The 24,446-nt window shown below is 42.4% G+C and overlaps 1 protein-coding gene across 1 annotated transcript in view; it reads right to left on the reverse strand.

The window, feature by feature from the left end:
- PRR12 (proline rich 12) overlaps positions 1–24,446 on the reverse strand; it is a 156,952-nt gene that overhangs the window by 56,411 nt on the left and 76,095 nt on the right. The window contains exon 2 of the mRNA XM_077457187.1: positions 461–573. Within this exon, the coding sequence (XP_077313313.1) occupies positions 461–573 (113 nt within the window). The remainder of the gene's footprint in view (positions 1–460; positions 574–24,446) is intronic.

Raw genomic sequence — 24,446 nt, forward strand, 5'->3', positions numbered from 1 at the left:
CCACCGCTGTTCCTCATTCTGGTCAGTGCTGGGCGTAATGACAAATAGAGTCTCTCTCTCTCTGCGCCGCTGATCGGGTTATGTGAGAGAGACTCGGGCAGCGGAGGCAGCGCAGACAGAGCAAGGGAGAATGTGACAATGACATGTCACTGCTACTATTTCGGGGGGGGGGGGCAATTGCCATGTTGCCCCCCCCCCTGGATCCGCCCCTGCATGGTGCCCACAGCTGAAATCCAATTGAAGTAGCCGATGCAAGACGGATAATGTCTCCATTTACACAAATTTGCTGGACTTTTACAGCAAGGTTTGAAACAGATACACATTTAAAGCAGTGAGTACTAATGAGGATCAGATTTTGACAGTGCAGTTATTGATGGTAAAACAGTTCTATCATATTTTAGCTAAAAATAAGTTCATTTTAAGAACACAAAAAGGTCTTAAACAGTGAGGGTAATCTTACCTGCTGGATGGTGGTTGGTGGCATAGCCCTGCAGAGGGTGAGGCGTTGCATACGCCTGTCTGTGCAAAATGTCTGTTTCTGGGTGGGAGCCTCTTGAGCTTCCATAGACCAAGCTAGAAATAAACACAGAAGAAGTCTGAATATATTTGCACTTATGGCAGTATTCTTAACAGTAACATATGTTCTATATGGTCAGTAAAATATGTTCTATTCCTCCATACTATAAAACAGAGGGCAAAGTAGTCATACACAGGTAACAATTTATCACTCAATTGTAGACAGCAGGCCAAACGTTTCTATAGCTCATAAATCAGACAACAGGATTCAACAACATATTAATAGGCAATAAATCGGCAGAAATGGGCAATATTGGACTACAAATTGTCCCTAAAAATAAAAATAATAATTTTTGTGTAGGCTTGCTTTGTTGTTGATTGTATCTTTTATTTTTTTTTGCTTTTCTTTCCAGTGAAAACTAAATTTGAACTTTTCTCACCGTCCTGCTGACAACATTGTCTTTCAATTTTGTCCTGCAATTGCAGTGTTGTCCTGTATGCTTCTGTTCAGGACTACAACAACAATTAATGACACACAGTGCTTCTAATGTACACAAAAGCACCGAAGAAAAGAATCATGGATTTATAGTCCCAAAGGCTGCCTTGTACATTGCTGTGTTGGTATGTACACCGTGCGGTGCCTCAAAAGATGTTTGAAGAGGTCCATAGGCTTGAGGAGCAAAAATTAGTTTTTTGTTCCATTAAAAAAAATAATTAAAATTAATAACAACAACAATAATTAAATATATATACATATATATATATATATATAGATATAGATATAGATATAGATATACACACACACACCAAAATCTTTAAAAAAAATCATTTTACAGCTTACATCACTAAATGATCATTCCCATGAGAGAATTGTCCATACTGGATTTTCATGACTGGCCTTCATTACCTACTCTTATGAAAGAAGGCTTATTCTGCTAATGCCCTACCATATACACAGACATGTAAATAAAAAATAAAAAAAGGAAATTAAGGAAATAAGGTTGCTCATGAATACCAATATAAATTATGAGGATCGGGCAATTAATATCTAAAGTCTATGGATAGCTTAAAGTGAACCTGTGATTTGAGGCTAAAGCAAGGAGGTTTATGTTAATGCACCCTGCCTTCCTGGCAGTAAACACCTCGCTTTTCCCCCTCATCTATAATGTCGCCAGGAGCTACTGAAAACAGCCCTGGGTAAGCTCAGCTGGATTTCAAATCAGGGTTTTACAAAAGGGTTGACAGTCTGAACACCCTTAAATGACACCCTTTAAATAAAGTGCATGACAAGCCACCAAGAACAAGCAAGGTGACAAGGTGTAAGTCACATACTTCTACATACCCAGACGTATCAGAAATTTTCTTCACTCTGTATGGCTAAATGGATGGGTGGGGAGCAATGTAAAAGTGCCCTATGAGGACCAGGTTTTAAAGTCAACCTGTTGCTTTGTTCTGCCACGTACACGTCTGCCGAGTGCCAGCCAAGCACAACTCCAGAAACTTGACATGTATGCCATGCCAGACTTGTAAGCCCTTTCATTAACATTGTTCTGTTAAGCAACCCCTTGTTATTGCCAAAAAGGCGTAGGACTTTTGAAATGTAAGCACAAAAGGTAAAACCGGTGATCATGTCGGTAAATGTTGTTGCCCACTATAAAGGTTGGACAAATGCCAACATCCTGGTAGTTTGAAAATTTTCAGTTCAAGCCTTCTATTGATGTCTACGGATACCTATGTTCCTTGGCACCATGAAAATGACCTGCTGACTCCCACAATGGCCTAAAAAGCTTTTGAATTCTGTAACAATTTGCCTACTCATGACCGCCAAATACCACACAAGGCAGGTATTGAGCATCAACACTAAGAACATGTATACATGGCAGGTTAAAAAGCTATAGCTGCAGGTGTGTAGTGATAGTTACAGTTAGTCAGGTTGAAAAAAGACCATCCAGTTCAGCCATATAAATAAGAAATAATATCATACAATCCCATATACCCAATCCTATACCCACAGTTGATCCAGAGGAAGGTAAAATAAAAAAAAACAGCAAAGCATGATCCATTTTGCTACAGCAGGGGAAAAATGTGTTCTACATCATCTGTTAAACCCAGTGCACATACTGAGGATATTTGTGAGAATACAAGAACACTGTGCCACCACTTCTTAGAACATTTGTGACAATAGTCAGAATAATAATAATGAATCTCTATAGCCCAAGGCATTGCACAGCACCTGTGCAAACAAAATGGCACACAAGGATGAGCTACATGAATATCTTGAATGAGCTGAAAAGAATTTTCTGCAGAAATTCAAGACAGTAGTTGGTTCAGGAAACACTGAAGTGGAATGCAAGACAAAATGTATTTCAAGCTGTAAAGCCTCATACGCGCGACTTCAAACATTCTTTCACGTGGATTTCTGTCCAAAGAGTGTTGGCCGTGACCTTGTATTGCATACACACGGCAGGACTTTTTCAGCCAACTTTCACCAAATCACGTGTTTTTTCTGCTTTTTACCGCCACCTTTGGTCAACTTCTGTATTGTTGTCTGATCTTTTGCATTGGTTCTGAGCATGTGTGTTTGTACTTTGTACTTAAGTCCGGTGGTTTCTGTACACACAATCGGACTTTGCTCCATCGGACTTATGTTGCCGAAAAGTTTCTCTGTTTGCAGAACGAACTTTTGTCTGATAAAAACTGAAAAAGTTTGTCCGATGGAGCGTACACATGGTCGGAGGTTCCTTTAAAGCAGCTAATTTGCATGTTTGCAAAAAGTCTGATCGTGTGTACGAGGCTTTAGAATGTCCTTTATTTTAATTGCTTATAATATGCTGTACCATCCCAAGCAGAGACTGAAACTATATTTTCTAAGCTTACAAATTTTTCTCCACAAGGTCCCTGACTCATGTCTTGATGAAATTTTGAGTTTTGCCTAGAAGGCCTGCAAAAGCGAGACTCTTGAAGCTCTGACGTATTAACTATCACTTATTAGGAGGCTTTTCTTGAAAGAAGAACTGTACGTTTACATAGGTTAGCCTTTGCATAAACCCCTTAGGCCCCTTTCACACGGGTGATCCAATCAGGTTCACCTTTTTTTTTTTCCGGGCAGACCTGATCGGACCCTCCAGTCTCTTCTATGTAGCAGTGGATGTGTCCGCTGACACCCGGCTGCCATCCAAAATGATCCGAATCGGCAAAAACAGACAGATGAGGGACCTATTCCCCATCCGTCTGGCGGATCGGATCAGATGGTATTGGATGAAAATGGGCAAGCGGTTAGTTTCCATCCAATTGCCCCATACAGGAGAGCGGGATTTGTCCGTATCCACTTTTCATAGCAGAGCAGACACGGACCTGTCATTGTCTGCTCAGTGGGGATCAGCGCAGAGATCCGCTGCTGAGCAAGCAGATCCTGCTTCACAGAGGCGCCCATGTGAAAGGGGCCTACATTTTCCCCAATTTTGGACAATCTTTCCCAGAAACGAATGTGGATTCTGCTGCCCATGCACAGTTCAACTGGAAGACTATGTTGTGGCTCTTAACAGAAGATATAGATTAGATTATACGGATTGGGGACAGGTAAATGTAGGATTCAGGAGGGATTATGGGGGGACATTTTATGGGATAATTGTACTAATAGACATTTTTTCTTTCACTGATAATTACCTTCTCAGAATATACGCCACACACTACCGGTCACAAAGTATTAGTTGGGCCATTTATGCCATGAGGCTCTTAATTTAGATAATTAAAGCGGTGTTTCAGCTGTAAAAAAAATATTTTTTTAAAAGTCAGCAGCTAAAAAAAAAAAAAAAAAAAAAAGTAGCTGCTGACTTTTAATAAGGATACTTACCTTCCCAGGGCGCCTGCGATTTCGGCCGCTGAGGCCGACATGTCCCTCAACTCTCGGGTCCCAGTGCCGCCATCCTCACTAAAGGAAACAGCCTTGCGGATTCACTGCTCGTTTCCTACTGCACATGCGCAAGTCACGCGGCGCTTTGTGAATGGGACACGCTGTGTTAGGGAACACACAGTTCCCAGAACACAGCGTGCCCCATTACCCAGAAGACAACGTGGAGGAGGAGAGAAGACCGAAGATCACTGAGGAGCAGGAAGAAGGCAGATTAGGAAGCCTGCCTAGCAACAGGAATTTCTGGCAAGGTTAAAAAAATTCAAAATTTTTATTTTTTTTTTAAAATATTAATGCTTTTTTTTTTATTTTTATTTTTTTTAGGGTGGCCCTCCACTTTAAGCCTAGTACACACCACTATTTTTTTTTTTTAATTCAACCCAGCAGGCTGAACGAATAAAAACGGACAGCTCACATCGGAGCCACTGTACAAACAACCCAATGTTAATACAATCCCCTGTTGTTCTATTTTCTTCTGACAGGGGAGCAGCCCCCCCTGCCAGAACACAGCCATTGACTGAGAGCACTGATCCGGAGGCGATTAGCAGACCTTTTCGCTCATGCCGCTTCAACAGGAGCTGGTCAAACGGCTGGCTTCCGTCGGATCGGCTGCACTATACACAGGCTAAATGTAGGCTGGTTTCTATTGAAATGGCCAATGTTGCCTAGGCTTATTGCTCCATTGACAGGATTATTTAGATTCAATTAATAAATTCTCCGTTAACCCCCATATACCCCCTTACATACCTCTAGAGCAGCCATTATCAGCCGGGTTCCTTCCAAGAGTTCTAGAGGTTCCTTCAGTTGAGGTTAAGGTTCTCGGTCATAAAAATGCTGAGAAAGGCTCTTCTAGAGGAATTCTCAATGACTCTGCATTGCATTTTCTTCTTCTCTCCCTTAACACCAGTCAAGAACATATCACCCAGATTTTGGGGGTTATTTCCAAAAACTGGATAGCGCAAAATCTAAAGCAGCTCTGCATAGAACCCAGACCTCTTCCAGGTTTTATTGTCAAAGATTAATTGAACAAGCTAAAGTTAGAAGCCGATTGGCTACCATGCACAGCTGCATCAGATTCTGAGTGCACCAGTTTTAGTAAATCTCCTCAATGGGTGCAGTTTTATTGAGTCGGTTGAATCCTACCTGCATTGTGCAACAAGCCTTTAAGGGTTATAACAGGCAGTGAGGTGGCGACATATCACCTCTTCACCACCTGTCAACCACCCTCTGGAAAGCAATCCACTGTGTAAGGACTGTTGCATGTGAGAACAAGCTCGGTGTCCATTTTGCCAGCTTTGACCCTATGCAGGCTTTGTGGGAAGTCGAGTTGTAGCTCAACATGGGTCCCAACTTGCCTTGGATTAAATTACACCCATCAGATGTGGTTATACATACCGTATAATTACTTTCTATCCAATAAAGAAGGTATAAATGCTAACTGGTTGACAATTTGTTTGCTAAAGCCATGTGAGCCATAGGTTGGACTTGATGGACTTGTGTCTTTTTTCAACCTCACCTACTATGTAACTATATCTAACTAACTGTGATTGATCTCCTCCAACCCCCCTCCAATCTACATGCATTTGCTCCAGCATTAGCTGCACATCATTGCTCCAGACTGGCTTGCTGATGGGGATAACGGTAGGCCATGCCGGTTTGTCAGTACTGCTACTTCTACTTTCCACCAAAGGACAGTGTGACAATGCAACTGGGAGACAGTTGTCATCTCATAAAAGGAAGTGCCTGAACAAGGATCATCATGGCAGGATCACCAAGTGCTCTTTTAAGGAAAGCTGCAGATTTAAAAACATTGAAGACAACTTTTGAATTTCAGTGACTGGGTTTACATAACTGTAGCAGTATCTGGGGAATGCCCAAAAGACATTATTATTATTGAATCCAAGCAAAAACCACAAAACAAGTTAAGAGGGCAAATATTTCCTAATGATTACAGAGAACAACGTAGACAGGTTAAGTTACTCATAAGCATGAGTACTATTGATTTTTTTTTTATAGTTCAATCAATTGTTAATTTCCCAGTGCACCAAAAATGTGTAGATATTATTAACATCTACTTCAGCAAATGTATTGGTGTGTTCCACTAAATATAAAGGAAACAAAAACACAGGAGATTTTAATCTATGCACGATCATTGTGTTCTTCCATAGAAAGGGCTGCTTTTCCAATAAAATGTATAACCAACTGACAATCAGCTTTAACAGCTCACGCAAATCCCCTCCTAAGTTCTGGGGACCGTTAGGCAGGCTGAACGCATTGTAATCCATTCCTTAAAAGTAGGACTCCTCCGCTGTCAGAATAAACTGATCAGCAGCTCCAGCCACTGATCCACACAGCTTTTCCAACACGCCTGTTTTCCAGAAGTTAGATTCACTTCTATCGAGCTGGGACAGCCATAGAATGGTCAAAATTTAGCCAGTGGCTGCTAAACCAGCCCATTTTCGATCCATGCATGACCAGCTTTACTATGGAAGCATCTGATTGTATTTACCAGTGGGTAAACCCACTATAATCTGTTAATGTCTTTCTTGTTAAAAAAAAAATCTTAATGCAGCTTTCATTAAAATAATACCTGATGATCTTCCATAATGTCCTCGTTCAAGTACTTGTTATATGGTGACATTTGTCTCCAAAACTGTGCTCCTGCATTGACATGGACCCCTGATAGAGGTTACAATAAGCCAGGCTGACACACATTGCATATGCATGATCCTCAGTTGAACAGTGCTTTGCAGGCATTTTAGGTCTCCAGAATGCCTGTTTTTTCTGAACCCAAAAGGGATTTTGCATTGCAATAATGTGCTTCAACCACAAGGTTACACCATGGTCCCATTGACTTCAATGAGCCCATTTGACCAGCAGTACCACATGCCAAATGTAATATGCCAGGTTTGCCACTCCGCAAAGCTGCAGCAATGTGTACACACCTATGAAATTTTCAATAATTTTATAACTGGTAATCCTGCCCTGAAAAACATTGTCCAGGCACCTCATGTTAAAGGGTACCATTGCCCTGTCTCAGTCTTGCAATTGTTCTGCTTTATCAACCATGCTTTCACCCAGTGGGATGTTAGCACACATTATGGTAGCCACCCAAGCTTCAATTTTTTTTGTTTATGCAAACAATGTGTAATTTTATCCAAGCTATTGAACCTGCAAACAATCAAAAAGCCATAACTTCCCTTCCGATTGAGTTTAATGTTGATTAGATTCCCTCAAACGGAGTCAATCAAAATATTATCAATCATTTTGCATCGACCAGCGTCACGGAGATGCTTTGTTCATGAATACTATTCTATTTCAAGCGTTTAGATCAGGGGTCTCCAAACCTCCTAAACAAAAAGGGCCAGATTACTGTCCTTCAGACTTCAGCAGGGGGCAGTGGTGGCGGAGTGGTCAGAAAATGTCCCAACATCACTAGGAGTAAACAATGCCTCAGGCTTCGTGGTCAGTGGGAGTAAGAAAATTAGCTAGCGCTTTCGGTAAGTAGGAGGAGGAATGGTAACAATTGTTATTATTGGGATGAGAAATAGTGCCCCATAGTTGGTGTCAGTGAAAGGACTGGGCTTCACAGTATCAGTGGAAGGAATGGTGCCCCATAGTTGGTGTCATTGGGAGCAATAGTACTCCATTGTTGGTATAAATTGGAAGAATACCTCACTGTTGGTTTCAGTGAAAGAGAGTAGTGCCTCTTTGTTGATGTCAGTGGGAGGAATGGTGCTCCATTGTTAGTGGAAGTCGTGCCCCATCGTTGGTGTCAGTGGAGGGCATAGTGTCTCACTGATGGCTTCGGTGGGAGAGATTGTGCTTTGTATTAGTGGAAGGAGAAGTGCCTCAAGAACCAGGTAAAGGCAAGAAAGAGGCCACATCTGGCCCATGGGCTGCAGTTTGGAGACTACTGGTTTGGATTATTAGATTACAAAAACTAAAAAAAGATTAGAAAACAGAGAAGTGATCGACAACATGTGACTGTAAATTATGATCATATCTTAACTAATGATTGAAATTCACTTCCTGGAGTGTGGCATATTAATAAAATTGATTTTTGACTTTAGATCAAGTATGCCCCACAGAAGAGATCAATAATTTATTGACTCCTGTATGGTCACCATTACATAGGCATGGTCCACGGTTGTCACTATCAGAAAACCCGCAATGTGAAATGCCATGCGTCGTCAAAGTGGCGCTGAGGTGTGAACTGAACTCGTAGGACCCAAGGCAAATGGGCTTGACTATGCTTTGAGTAAGGCTGCCCAGTGCAACCCAATTTGTGAATAGGCCCCCTATGGTGTGAATAGGCCCCTTAAATCCTCTATTCTTTTCCCATTCTACACATACAGAAGCTATAGATTGTGTCCACTGAGCGCGTAGATCATGTTTGCACGCAGGTGGGAGTCTAGACAAGAGCGCTTCGGAATTCTAGCCGAGAAACAGATTTCTGACTCAGCCGCATACAAGAAAACATGAGGTTACGTATTAAATATATACGTGAGGCAGCTGTTAATTCACAGAAGCTTCACCCGCAGCACCGCGGCGGCTATTTTTAGACAAGACGTTTTTAGTGTAATAATGAGGGATTATGGAGTTGTATTCCTCCCCATATGCTTGCCATCATCATTATTTTTCCCTTTTCTTTTTTTCTCTATGTACGCTCAGCAGGCCGCGCTGTGCGGAAAACACAATGTTTACATAATCAGTGAATGTGGAGACAGGGCTGAGGCTGGCCTTTTACACACAATCACAATTCTCCTGCTATGTGTCAGCGTGGGGATGAGGGAGACATCACACACTCTGCACTTGACAATTATTACAGCAGCGTGACAACAAGCAGCGACGGACAGAAATAGCAACAGAAAAGGCTTCTGGGTAAAGGACGCCATGAAAAGAAGGCAGAGGAAGAAGACAATTGTAGCTGATCGATCCATGGTCTTGCAGCTGCAGGGGAACTACAAGTGCCAGTTTGCAAGTGGCTGAAAGGCTGTGATGAGGTTTGTAGCTTTACAATAATGCAATTTTTGAACTGTATTCAGAATAACGAAAGCAAGTCCTAAAGTGATTGCAAACGTTCTTTTTTTTAATTTTAAATAAAACATGTGGTACTTACCTGCTCTGTGCAATTTGTTTGCACATAGCTGCCCCGATCCTCCTTTTCTCCGGTGCTCTCAACTCCTCCTCTTCTCTGTGTGCTACCAAAGGAAGAAAAGTCCTATAGTAGCACACATACAGGCTCGATCCAGAGCCACGCTGCCCGTGTGTCTACAGTGCAGCTCGACCCCGCCCTCTGGATTTGATTGACAGCAGCAGGAGCCAATGACTTCCTCCGCTCTCACGGAGTCCAGGGAGGAGGGAGAGTTGCTGCTCTCGGGCACAGCGCTGGATCGAAATTAGACTCAGGTAACTATTTAAAAGGGGGCTGGGAGGGGTAGGTGCACATAAAAGTTTTTTTTTTGCCTTAATGCAGACAATGCATTAAAGAAAAAGTACAACCAAAGCTCGGTTGGCTGTACTTCCCCTGTGGATCACAGAAGTGCAGTTTGTTCTGCACTCCTGTGACCTGTTTTCAGCAGACAGAGGGCTGAAGCCCGCTGTGGGCTGACATCAGAGAGCCAGTCCAGGCTTGGGCAAGATCGCAACAACGAAGTCGGGATCTGACCACATGCCTGGACTGGCACCCGGCTCAGCCTGACCTTGTGGGGGGGGGGGGGGGGGTGGCAGAGCAGACAGCGGTGACCAACAGTCACCAGCTCTTTGCTTGAGGAGCCCTGAGAACTGTCCAATCAGTGATGTCTGATCGCTCGGTTCTCAGTTTTAGAACCAGCAGGGGGACAGATGAAGCATAGGTAAGTGCCATAACACCTAGGAAAGTATTATTGGGGGGGGGGGGGGGGGGGCGACAACGCCATACTCCTCTTTTAAGGTTAAAAAAAAAAAAAAAAATTTATGTATCTATAGTTAAAATTTAAAAATTACAGAATATATCACATTTCCAGATTATATTTCAGTTATTTTTAGCCTCCTCCTTTCTTTTATTCTGAGGAATCTTGTTATCTTGCTTTTGATGAACCCCACAGATTTACTTCCCTGAATTCTGTGACACATATTGACTATGCCCTATGTGTAGGCATTGATGTGTCATACATTTCACAAAGCCTGCCTTCTAAACTACAGAGGTGCTGAGAGGAGGAGTGTCAGTAGATGGAGCCAGTACACAGGATCACTGCTTGAGGCAGCAAGTTACCATGGGATATGTAGTCCTTAAGAATAGAAAATAAATAACAAAGACAAAGCTTAAAGGGGCTGTAAAGGCAGAAGGTTTTTTTTTTTTAAATCTTAATGGATTCTGGCATTAAGATAAAAAGACTTCTGTGTGCAGCAGCTCCCTTCAGCCCCCCCCCCCCTAACACTTACCTGAGGTCCCTCTCTGTCCACCAGTGTCTCAGCCATCTGAGATTCTCACTCCTGGTTGGCTGAGACACAGCTGACCACTGCTGTCAAAGTCAGCTAGCCAATCAGAGGAGAGAGGGGTAGCAGAGGGGAGAGGTAGAGGAGAGAGGGGTAGAGGAGCTGGGTTGGGGCTCCGTGTCTGAATGGACACAGGGAGCTGTGGCTTGGGTTCCCCATTGCAAGCTGCTTGCTGTGGGGGCACTGAACAGGAGGGAGGGCCCAGGAGCGCGGAAGAGGGACCAGAGAAAAGGAGGATCAGGGCTGCTATGTGCAAAACCACTGCTAAGAGCAGCTAAGTATGACAAGTTTGTTTTTATGGGGGAAAAAAGCATGCTGGGAATCCAGGAAGTTGTGGAAAGAGATGGCTAGCAGACAGGCAGCAATCACAACATGAAAGATTTTTCTAGGCAGCTTATACTGGATTGTCAAACAACTATTGCTTATATTATTACTACAATGTTGATGTTATAAAATGAAAATGTGTACTATGACCAAAGATTTCCTTTTAGTAGTAAAGCTATGTATAAAAATGGCATACAACAGTACGGAAACAGAACTAAGCAGCTCTGGACTACTAAACCACCAAAATATCCGCACCACCAATACAGACTGCATTACAGAAAACACCTCCACTACAAATAAAGCCTGCAACGTCATAGGAAAATTACATAGATTGTTGACCAGGTTACAAAATGCTATTGGTCTCCCTTTCTTAGCAATGGACCAATGCCAAACCCCAGCAAACATTCTCTGTGTGTAAATCGCACAAGGACAAGAAATGAAGACAGCAGGGTCACCAGGACAGAAAGCAATGACAATCTTCCTAACAAGGCCACAAATGCCAATAAAAAACACACTTGATATGATAAAAAAAAATAAACATAACAAGAATTGTACAGATTAGTGTTTTAAAGTGGAGCTCCTATGATGAAAAAATATTTATCCTTGTAGTGAGTGCGGTGACCTTCTTCATTACCCTGGTAGCAGATAGTCTTCTCTGCTGCCATATGTGCCGAAACACGGGCATCCTCCCACACAGTGTGGGTTGCTGGTCTTCATTTGTATTAGGATTGTAGTGATACTAGTATCAGTGCTGATACCAAGTATTTGCACAAGTATCGGTATTCGTCAAAAAACACTGATACCTGAAACCGATACTTTCAGGCTCAGTTATTTGAGCTGTCAGTGGGTGTCCCCTGTTGACAGCTGAAGTGTTAAAGAAGTCCGGTAATTGGAGCTGTCAAAAAAAAAAAAAAAAAAAAAAAAAGCAGCCTGCAATGTTTATTAACAACATTGCTCAGCCCTTGAAACACTAAAATAAAAAAAAAAAACATTGTTTCTTTTTGTATCTTTCTGTTTCTTCATCTGCAGATCAAAGGGATGAACAAATGTTCCTCTGTTTAGCCACTTAATAACCCTTAATTTACGCTAATCAGCCTTAATTAACTCCCTATTCTCCTCCATTTAATTATTATTTTCTTGCTCACGTCTATTTTATAAAACGATAAACAATGAAAACTTTTTTTTCGCTTGCTTTGTTAGTGAATATTTTTACACATATATAAACAGATATTTACACATTTCAAAAGCACAAAATAAAAAAAATATAAAAAAATCTATTTAGTTTGTAAATAACTTTTCAATGCTTTGTACCATTGCTGACAGCTGAAGTGAAAACAAAACAGGTAGGTATTGGCGAGTACCAAAAAAAATGGTATCGGTGCAACTGGCCAGACAGCAAAGGAAAGAGCCTTTGGGGGACAGGGGTGGGGGATTAAGGGTCATACCCTAAGCAAAATGATCTGCGAGCAGGTCGGGGAACACACTGTAGTTTTTGTTCCCCAGAGTTCAGCTTCAGAGCTTCTATTCTGCATTACAGGCAAGTGACCTGGAATTCAGTGGATTGGTATGAGAACCGAACAGCCACCATTTTAGAAAGTGGTCGGCCAAGGTATTGTCTCTATCCTTTGAATAAATTAGAACGCACACTGCTGACGGACAAATAAAGCTATAAGGCCCCTTTCACATGGGCAGACAACTTAATCTAACCGCATCTAAAAGATGAATTCCTAAGGTTGAACTGGAACTATCTACTGCACCTAAACTCGGACAATGCTTTTCTATGGCCCCATTCACACACTGCATTTAGCGAATGTTTTGTTACATGGGGTTTTGTGCAGTTAGAAAAAATAAATATGACTGTGTCCAGGACCGATTTATTGCAGCTATCTGTACATAACTGCAGGAAATCGCAGTGTACTATTTCACCTGCGGATAGCAGCGGCAACAATGAAAAGAGCACATCAGAAATGGCAATCCATGTTCCACAGCAGCTAAACGCACATAATCACGGCTAAAACGCAATGTACAACTGCAAGTGATCGCTGTGCCTGAAGTCTGTGAATTTCAAAAGAACCAAACATGCTTTTAACAACGGCAGGACAGCCGTCCGTGTTAAACAGGCCTTAGAACTGGAACCAAAAATATAATATATATCACTTCTCAACTTCATTTCTGACTATAAATCTATTGTTGCTATAGCATTCAAATTAACTGGCAGTTCTACAATCTGCAGAATAACAACCTCCACCAATTAAGCAGTTCCATCACCGCTAAACACAAAAATAATAATAATGTAGCTGTACTACTAAAATAATTATAAGCTACATACAAAATAAATACATCTAAGTCAACTGTACTACTAAGGCCGCGTACACACGGGCGGATTGTCTGCCCAACTAAATTCGTCAGACAATCCGACAGACAGTCCCGTTCAACTTTTGAATGAACGGACTTGACCACACACGATGAACAGACAGTCCGCTGAAAGCTTGCGCGATGAGGTGTACAGCACGTACGACGGGACTAGAAATACGACGTCCAATACACTGCAATGCAACCTTCAGCGTGTAAATCCTTTCTGAGCATGCGCCATACTTAGTCCATCCAACTTGCCTACACACGAGCGGACTGTCCGCTGAAACCAAGTTTGGACGGACAAAATTACGGAAATTCCGAAAGACTTAGTCCGTCAGACTGTCCGCTGAAAAAGTACGCTGAAGCCCACACACGAGCGGATTGTCCGCTGAAACACGTTTCAGCGGACTAAGTTGGGCAGACAATCCGCCCGTGTGTACGCGGCCTAAGAAACAATGTAACAAAAAATAAATACATTCTGTCCAATACATGTGTGCCACCTTACCCTGGCAAGATGCCAATGTCTCTTTAATTAGTGTCAAGTAATTATGTATGCATTGGTACAACGACACAAAAAAACAATAAAAACCTTAGCTACATCTTGAGCCAGAATGGGGCAGAGAACATGTCCGCCAGTAGAACTTCTATCACCAAATCCCTGACAGAATTTCAAAATGCAGAGAAAGATCTGGATTTTCGACAGGGACAGTTTCGACATTGGGAGGGACTGGGTTTAACTTTTGACTTTGCCCAAAGTCGCAAAATTGCAGGATATCTTAGCGCTCATGGGTATTGGAGGAAGACAAGAGAAACAGTTTTGGTAAGCTTATATCTTGCTCTAATCAGGCCACTTTTTAATTCGAGTCAAGGTGAATTTTATGATAGCCCTGAACCAGTGGTTATCAACCTGGGGGTCAATGACGATTTGCCAGGGGTCACCAAATCCTGGGCTGTTCCTGAAGCTCGCTCTACTCTCCCAGCCTTTTCGTGGCCACCCCGCAGGGCTGTCCCTGGAGCCCTTTGCCGCCCACTCAGCCTCTTTCCAGCCGCTCCCACTCAGCTTCTTTCCAGCCGCTCATTCAGTTCATGGCATGGGTGGGGGGCATAAACTAGAGGTCAGCTGATTGGTGAGGAATGTGAAGTGGGAGGCTGGAGGAGACCCCATCTCTTGATTTTGGCATAGGTGTTACTGCTGCGAGACACCACAGAGCTGGAGACAGTGAAGTCGGAGACACCGTAACACTACCTGTGAAAGTTAGTTCCATGGAGCCCTAGTGTTCCCAAGGGTGGTGGTTCTCAACCTCCATCCTCAAGTATCCCCAACTGGCCATGTTCGCAGGTTTTCCTTCATCTTGCATAGGTGCTTTAACTACTTCAATACCAGGCACTTACTCACCTTCCTGCTGAAGCCAATTTTAAGTTTTCAGCGCTGTCGCAATTTGAATGACAATTGCGCAGCCGAAAATTATAAAAAAAAAAAGTTTTTTCTTTGTTAAATGTTTTTGTTAATAAGTTTAATTCTTAAATGACGAGCACTGATATGGCTGCATTGATAAGGCTACACCGATTAGGTGGCACTGATAGGCAGCACTGATGGGTGGCACAGTTGGGCATCACTTTTTTAAGCTGGACCATAATGTTGACAGTCAGTGCCCATTTGTTGGCACTCATTCGGCATGTATTGTGCAATTTTTTTCATATGCGGATGGCCATGGTGTACATATCTGGCCATCCACATGTTGCCATTTCCCTGGTGGTCCTGGGCTTGATGGTGGTCCTGAGCGGGCATCCGTGGGGGGGCTGTGCTGATAAACAATCAGCACAGACCCCCCCCCCCCGTCAGGAGAGACGCCGATCGGCTCTCCTCTACTTGCGTCTGTTAGACACAAGTGAGGAAAAGCCGATCACCGGCCCTTCCTGTTTAAACTGTGATCAGCACGGCTGATCATGTGGTAAACAAGCTCCGTTGGAGGCAATTTACCGAGATCGGTTTAGCGGTGTGCCAGACTGACACACTGGACCACCAATCACCGCGATGAGTGCCCCCAAGGTCATATGATGCCCAGTCAGGATAAAAACCACCGTCCGGCCATCATTCTGCTATAGGCCAGGTGGGAAGTGGTTAAAGCAGAGTCAATGGCTTGGTATTTTGGACAGCCATTTTATTTTTTATCCCAAAACATGGCCTGTTGGGGGTACTTGAGGACTGAGGTGGAGAAGCACTGCCCTAAGGATACTAGGTGTTAATTAAAGTGATCCATTTAGAATCACTTTAATTATTTGCGCATGTATTTGGATCACTATATTTGATATACAAAATTTTTGATCCTATATCGTATGAAATTTTGGAGTTTGCACGATAACACTTTATTTGTTCATTTATTAACACTAAGGCACTTCATATATTCTAGTATATATTTGGATTATAAATTCTATGCTGTTTTGATTACACGTCATTGCAATAAGATTACTTTCACACTGGGGCGGGCGGGCGTCAGTAAAAATAAAAATAGCGGTGCTTTACCGCCGATGCCCGGGTGCTGGCAGTGTGAAAGTGCCCTTATAAGTATTTCTTTTCCACGGTCGTATGGGACATGATCAGTGCTAACAGCTGTCCTGAGAGGAGGTGTTACATATTAAACATATGGTAGCTCGCAAGATTTATTTGTTTGGGATACTTTGTGGCATTTTGCGTAGTAATAACTTTCTTCTGGCGACTCGACCATGCAGCCCATCTTTCTTCACGTGCCTCCTTATTGTGCACATTGAAACAGCCACACCACATGTTTTCAGAGAGTCCTGTATTTCACCTGAAGCTATTTGTGGGTTTTTCTTTGCATTCCAAACTATTTTTCTGGCAGTTGTGGCTGAAATTTTAGTTGATCTAACTGACCATGGCTTGCTTTCAACCAGGGTGGATAGAAGAAATCAATGATTTAAAAAAATAAAAATAAAAAGAGAAAGTTTTTTTTGATTTAAAATCTATTTTTTTGATTTTTATTAAATTTATTTTAATAAAATGCTTTTAGAGTAACAAATTTATCTAGCTAAAGATAGTTTTCCATTTAAGATACATTAATAATTTTGTTTATTCAGCATAAAATTGAGCTTAGTTATGTAGAATGAGGCTGTATATTCTGCAATATTTACATTTTTGGTAAACTCATTCAATGAATCCAAGCTCTGCAAGTTGAGAGAGCATGCACTGCATTGATGCATTCACACAATTTCACAGTAACCATGATATAAAACAAAGTTCAAGAATATTCCTTAATCCCATTGTTTTGCAAATCTTTGTACACTACAAACTATATAATTGAATCGGTTCAGATATTGCCGTTTTACTAACCTGACAGCTTATGATTCTAAATAGGAAACCTACATTTTGTTTGCAAATATTAAAGATTCTACCTACCAGTGAGAATAAGTCCTTACATTTAAAGAGCACTTATCTCAGATCCATCATGGCAGCGCCTGTTAGCGGGCATCCGCTCACCTGCTGCCGCCATGTCCCTCACCTTGTGGTGTTACTGCCGCATCACCAGCCGTCCTATTAAAGTGAATGGGACTGTCGGTGAGTCCACAGGAGCCGCAGTGGGACAGAGATGACAGTTGCTCTTTAAAAATTATGATTTAAATGAAATCCACCCTGGTTTCAACAGAACCCCTGGCATTCTCAATTCCTTGAATATCTTTCTATATCCCTTTCCTGTCTTATACAGTTCAGCTACCTTTTCCCGCAGATCCTTTGACAATTCTTTTGCTTCCCCCATGACTCAGAATCCAGAAATATCAGTGCAGCACTGGATGAAAGATGCAAGGGTCTGTCAGGAGTCCAGAAACGCATTGACCTTTTATATACACACACTAATTACAAGCAGACAGATCACAGGTGAGGATGGTTACTTTTAATAGCCATTCAAACCCTTTTGTGTCAACTTGTGTGCATGTTATCAGGCCGAAATCACCAGGGTATGTAAACTTTTGATCAGGGTCATTTGATTAGTTTCTGTTGCGATTAGGATTTAAAAAAGAGTAAACCCAGTTGATTGATAATAAATGGCTTCAGCCAAACACTAACCACGAGTGAGAGAAAAGTTTTTGTGAAAGTAAATCTCTGCAATGGGACACAGATGGGAAAAAAAAAAAAAATCTCAGACAGGGGTTATAACCCTCCCTTATGCTATCCAAAAGGAAAAAAAAAAAGTTCTACTTTAACCACTTTCAGACCGGACCAATTTGCTGGTCAAAGACCAGACCACTTTTTGCGATTCGGCACTGCGTCGCTTTAACTGACAATTGCGCGGTCGTGCGACGTGGCTCCCAAACAAAATTGACGTCCTTTTTTTCCCACAAATAGAGCTTTCTTTTCGTGGTATTTGATCACCCCTGCGCTATAAACAAAAATAGAGCGACAATTTTGAAAAAAACGCATTATTTTTTACTTTTTGTTATAATAAATATCCCCCAAAAATATATAAAAAAACATTTTTTTCCCTCAGTTTAGGCCGATACGTATTCTTCTACATATTTTTGGTAAAAAAAAATCGCAATAAGCGATTATTGATTGGTTTGCGCAAAAGTTATAGCGTTTACAAAATAGGGATAGTTTTATAGCATTTTTATTAATAATTTTTTATTATTTTTTTTTTACTAGTAATGGCGGCGATCAGCGATTTTTATTGTGACTGCGACATTGTGGGGGACCCATCGGACATTTTTGACACATTTTTGGGACCATTGTCATTTATACAGTAATCACTGCTATATAAATGCAGTGATTCCTGTGTAAATGACACTGGCAGTGAAGGGGTTAACCAGTGGGTGGCAGTGTAGGGGTTAAGTGTTCCTAGGGGTGTGTTACTAACTGTGGGGGGGGTTGGGCTTTCATTTAGTGAACACTGATCTCTGCTCCAATCACATGGAGCAGAGATCAGCGTCACTAGTTGCTAGGCAGAATGGAGAAATGTTGTTTACAACGGCACTTCTCCATTCGGCCGCTCCGTGAGACGATCGCGGGGATGCCTGCGGTGATCGAGTCCGCGGGTCCCGCGACCGGACTCACGGGGGTCCCGACCAGCGCGGCGGCGGCACGCTCCCGATGGCAGGGCGGCAAATTTAAAGGGACATACATGTACGCCCATTTGCCTGCCCGTGCCATTCTGTCGACGTACATCGTTGTGCGCTGGTCGGCAAGTGGTTAAAGTGATCGTAAAGTATCATTTTTTTTTTTTTAGGTTAAAAATAACAAACATATCATACTTACTTGCTCTGTACAGTGGTTTTGTACAGCGCAGCCCTGATCCTCCTCTTCAAGGGCCCCTCCCTCCTGTTGAGTGCCCCGTAACGACATATTCGGCGACCCATCGCAGTTTGCTACGGAAGTGACGTTTAGTTGCCGCCATCTTGCTACACCCAGCACTCCTCCACAGTAAGGATACATTAAGAAGGGGGAAAGTTGACATCTTGTTACACCCACTGGCAGCTTGCTATGGGGACACCCGAACTGAGCCCAAGCTTCCTATGTTCATTCAGACATGGAGCCACAGCCACGACCCACCCCCTTTCTCTCCTCATTGGCTGATTGACTTTGATTGACAGCAGTAAGAGCCAATGGCACCATGCTGCCGTCTCAGCCAATGAGGAGGGGAGTCCCGGACAACTGAGAAATTCCTGCAACATGGCTGGATCTAGAGGGACCTCTGGTAAGTATTGGGGGGGGGGGGGCTGAGGGCGGCTGCTGCACACTGAAGGTTTTTTTTTTTTACCTTAATAAATAGAATGTATTAGGTTCAAAAATCTTCTGCCTTTACAATTATTTTAAGCTCACGTTTGTTGGCGAGTACAAAGAATGCCTAGCACTTCCAGTTATAGGGTAGAATGCAAATCTCTAACCATCCACCATCTTCCTATGATTCAGCACTGGATAACTCAGCAGCTAAACACAGGCCCGAGTTGTCGCAATGGGGGGTGGAATTTTGTCATGGGCCTGGCACAGACGGAGCATATGTTAACTTTAAATGCCTCCCATGCTAACACAGAAAACCTTTGGAGCATCACTCAGGTCATACTACACTTTATACCAAGTCTGCTATTTACATCTGTGAAGCAAAAACCACAAGGGCTGCAAAAAAGAAAAAAGAAAAAAAGAAGAAAAAAAAGAAAAAGAAAAAAGAAAGGAAAAAGAAAAAGGAAGAACAAATCTATTCCTATAAAAGTCTTTATTTAATACCCAAATAGTCGCTGACCTTCCCAGAACAGATAAGCACGTAAAAAGCTTATTTGGCACAAGATCTCTATTAGTCATAACTTGTTTACCCCATAAATCAGAATATACGATGTTTGCCAGTTTTTGTTCCTATCAGAGTTCAGATGAAAGGAAATTCTGTTTAATTAGCTTTCTGTACTTTTACAACAAAAAATAAAATAAAAAGTTAGCCCAACCCAAACTGATATTTCAGGGTAGATGTCATCATGAACTATTCACCTGCACTAACTCGAGGACTACATGTCTTGGTAAAATCTTGGCATCCGGGTTCCCAGCTCCACCCACTAGCTTCAGCCATCTTGATGGGAATTTTCCACCCTTGGGGGAGTATTTTTTGGAATGCAGCAGGAGAGGTGAAGCTTAACCACCTCAACACAGGGCACTTACACCCCCTTCCTGCCCATGCCATTTTTCAGCGCTGTCATACTTTGAATGACAATTGCACGGTCATGCTACACTGTAACCATGCAAATTTTTTTTGACATTTTCCTCACACAAATAGAGCTTTCTTTTAGTGGTATTTAATCACTTCTGGGTTTTTTTTTCTGTTTTTCCTAAACAAATGAATACAAAAAAATTTTGAAAAGAAAAAATACGTTTTTCTTAGTTTGTCAGTAAATTTTGTAAATAAGTAATTTTTCTCCTTCACCACTGAGGTGGCACTGATGAGGAGGCATGAATATGCTGCACTTATGGGCAGCACTGGTGGGCACAGATAGGCAGCAGTGATGGGCAGCACTGATAGCCAGCACTAACTGGCATAACTAATGGGCACTCAGGGAGCTTTATTGTAATCAGGGCACTGATAATCAGTGCCCTGATTACATATCTAGATGTCCTCTTTGAGGAGATGCTGCTGATCATCTCTCCTCTCCTCACACTCTGTCAGTGTGAGGCGAGGAGTGCCGATTACCGGCATCAACGTGTTTACATGTGACCGGCTGTGATTGAACATAGCCAATCGCCTGGTTAAAGAGCCACGGCTCTTTACAGACTCTTTACACACACTGCACAACCGCGATCGCTGTGCTGCAAGCCCTCGCGGGCACGCAAGAGAGGCTGTTCTGGGAAGTCGACAAATGACGTCCACCCAGAATGAGAGCCGCACCACCCAGCCGTCATTTGATGGTGGGCGGACGGCAAGTGGTTAAAGAATATAGGGAAAAGGGGGTAAGCCTGTCTTAAGGCCCCCCTTCTCCTTATGGGATTGTGGTAGGAGCAATTTTCAGGCTCCTCGCTGTGGAAAAATAGCAGGAGAGCCTGCGATTGGTTTTCCAAGGTCAGCTGACCTGGAATTTTCTAGAATTCTTGAGCCCTTTGAATTAGGATTGGTCAGCTGGGGTCATGTGACCACTGGAAAAAAATTGGGGTACATGATAAGTCATTTATGGTCATGTGACACCATGGAACATTCTGGAATTCCAAGGGGTCCCTATATAAAGAGCTAGTCTTTGGGGTTAGGGGCCAGTCATTTGAAGAGCATCAACAGCAGAACTTCCCACCCTACCTTCCCCTTTCCCTTTTGTGAATAAATATTGAAGACAGATTTGTTTTTCAGCTTGAGTCTTACTGACTGAGCTGTATTTGCTTACGTTTTAGTGTATTGAGTTATTTAATGATGAAATAAAATGTGTGGTAATTTAATATTTTATGAATTATGGTTATGAACCAATAATAAATGCCGCGGCCAAGTTTTAGCCAATAACATTTTTTTTGTGCTAAAGAAGTTGTTTTGAGTCTTCATTTATGTCCGGGCATTCTTGCCTACAATCCCATATGTAAACCCAACATTTTGTATTCCTGATATGTGCCTGCTGTACCATGTACTTGTATGAAAAAGTCTCCTGTCATCTTTGTATTGCTTCCTTTGTGTGAAATCCCTGGTGTTCCAGGCAGTCCCTCTGCTTTCCTATCAAAAACTGACCCCACTCGGCATGAGAGCACAGCATGGTCAGTTCTATAGCTGTGCAGAGAACTCAGCCTGCTCTCCTCCAATGCTGACAAACCCCCTCCAGGGTCATTCACTGGTAAGATCAATTTACTGCTGCTTCTCCTCCCCCAGCTGTCTGAGCTCCTTATGCAACTGAGAACAGACGGCATGTGATCATCTATGAAAAAAGGGGAACAAAATTGAGATTTATAAAAAAAAAAAAAAAAAAAAGTATATCCATCTACGTACAAATGTTTTGCCTTGCATTTCTATTTTAAAATGAATGGATTGTTTTACAATGTGAGGGTTTACATATGCTTTAATGTTGGGTCTGTGGGGAGCCAGGTACTCAGCCGTGTGTTTGGAGGACTACAAGAAGCTACTGTGTGATTTGGGTGACCAATGTCCTCACCCAACTACAATATCTCAAGTATCAAAAAACAAAAAAAGGAGAATTTTCCTGCTTGTACTGCGAACGACATAAACCTAAAAATAGCTCACAACGGGCTACGTTTTCACTCTAGATATTATTAGCTTGGCAAATAAAAACTCATTTTCTTTGACTCTTCCGATTTGTGTACAGAAGAAAAGTACACAATTCTGGCAGTACAAAATTTACACTTCAAGGGTAATTAAACAGAAATTTTACCTTGTAACGGAAAAGCTTCTAATAATATCCATACACGGGTGAAATCTCACCAAGTTCTATTAAACATAAGGAATCCAGCAATGTACTTCAGTGCGATTTTGTTCATAATACTAATATCAGGTAAACAAAATGGTAAACATATAAAGTGGTACCAAGTGTACAAATGAAGTGTGTATATTGCACGCCATGTGAATCTCCACCACCGTGCAGTCACACCAGAAGGCCTACCAAAAATATATGACCCACAGATTATAGAGTGGTCATACAACGCATGGCATGATCACAGCTGTTAACTGGCAGGATTCGCCTTCAGCATTCCCGACTGGCAGCCAGGAGGATGGGAATACCAAGATCCCACCGGTCATTATTCAACATATATGCAAGGGTTTTTATAAAAAAACAAAAAGCCAAAAGGCACCAAATAGTGTGAAATCTGGACAACTATTTTACTAAAAATAAAAATAGATGCATTTACATAGTTAAAAATAAAAAATAAAAAATAAAACACAACAAATACAACACCACTGTACAAAAACTCCATCAGGAACGATGAATAGAGACTTCCAAGAAGAATTCTAGGAACATAGTGAAGTCATAGCATGCAGCTCCGCCCTAAAAGTTCTAGGGGATGGGGTTTTGGAAAAGGTTCCTGTACTAATTTGGCGTGATTTGTGCCGCGTACACACGACCGGACTTTGAGAGCAAAGGTCCAACGGAACAAATCCGTCGGACAATTCAATCGTCTGTGGGCTCCATTGGACCTTTGCTGTCCAAAAATCTGACGGACTTTAGAAATAGAACATGTTTTAAATTTTTCGGCCGGAACTCCTCCGGACCCAGTTCCTATCGAGAAATCCGTTCGTGTGTATGCTAGTCCGACGGACAAAAAAAATGACGCTAGGGCAGCTATTGGCCATGAACTTCCTTATTCTAGTCCGGTCGTATGTCATCACGTTCAAATCTGCTGTACTTTGGTGTGACTGTGTGTGGCCAAGTCCATTCATTTGGAAAGTACGTTGGAAATCCGCTGAAAGTCCGTCAGGAAGACCGTTAGACCTAGTGCGTCGAAAAGTCCGGTCGTGTTTGACCCCACAGAATATGCAAACCACACTACATGATTGCACTGCAAATCGTGTCAAAATCGCATCGCAGTAATGTGAAAAGAAGTCTTAACATGTACGCCTAGCTGGGAAACTCAGTGGACATTCTTGCCACTCCTCAATGCCAAGAATGAACGAACCCCTGTGAATGCACAGGAGTCAAGCCAACCCATGCCAGCCAATCAAGATGGCTGAAGATGGGAGAAGATGGCGATACTGGCACTGGAGCTTGTGTACGTTGCATTGCTGGGGCAGTGAGTATGTCCAGATTTTAGTGCCTCTTTAAAGCTACACTAAGCAAACCCTATTCTCCAAAAATAAGCTATATACATCCACTACTTAAAGTGATTTTCAATAAAAAAAAACACATGTTATACTTAACTGCTCTGTTGCAGTGGATTTGCACAGAGCAGCCTGGATCCTCCTCTTCGGCTCTCCTGGCTCCTCCCTCCTGTCGAGTGCCCCCACAGCAAGCAGCTTGCTATGGGGGCACCCGAGACGAGTCACAGCTCCCCGTGTCTATGCAGATACAGAGCTGCAGCCCAGCCCTGCCTCCTCCCTCTCCTGATTGGCTGACTGACTTTAATTGACAGCAGTGGGAGCCAATGGCGCCGCTGCTGTTCTCAGCCAATCAGGAGGGAGAGTCTCAGACGGCCAAGACATTTGTGGACATTGCTGGACAGAGAGGGACCTCAGGTAAGTATGTATTAGAGGGTGCTGGGGAGGATGCTGCACACAGAAGGCTTTTTATCTTAAAGCATTAAGATAAAAAAAAAAACTGACTTTACAACTCCTTTAAAACACCCTGTAATCTATTTTTAATTAAATTGTTTTCACTGTGGTTTTTCTGCCTCCCTATGTCCTCAGAGCTCCTGAATCTCTCCTTTTCACCCCTTTATATTTGTTTGGCATGA

This window comes from Lithobates pipiens, unplaced genomic scaffold (assembly GCF_037356315.1).
Source record: "Lithobates pipiens isolate NorthernLeopardFrog02 unplaced genomic scaffold, aLitPip1_a1.2 Scaffold_27, whole genome shotgun sequence".
In the NCBI taxonomy this organism is placed as follows: Eukaryota; Metazoa; Chordata; class Amphibia; order Anura; family Ranidae; genus Lithobates; species Lithobates pipiens.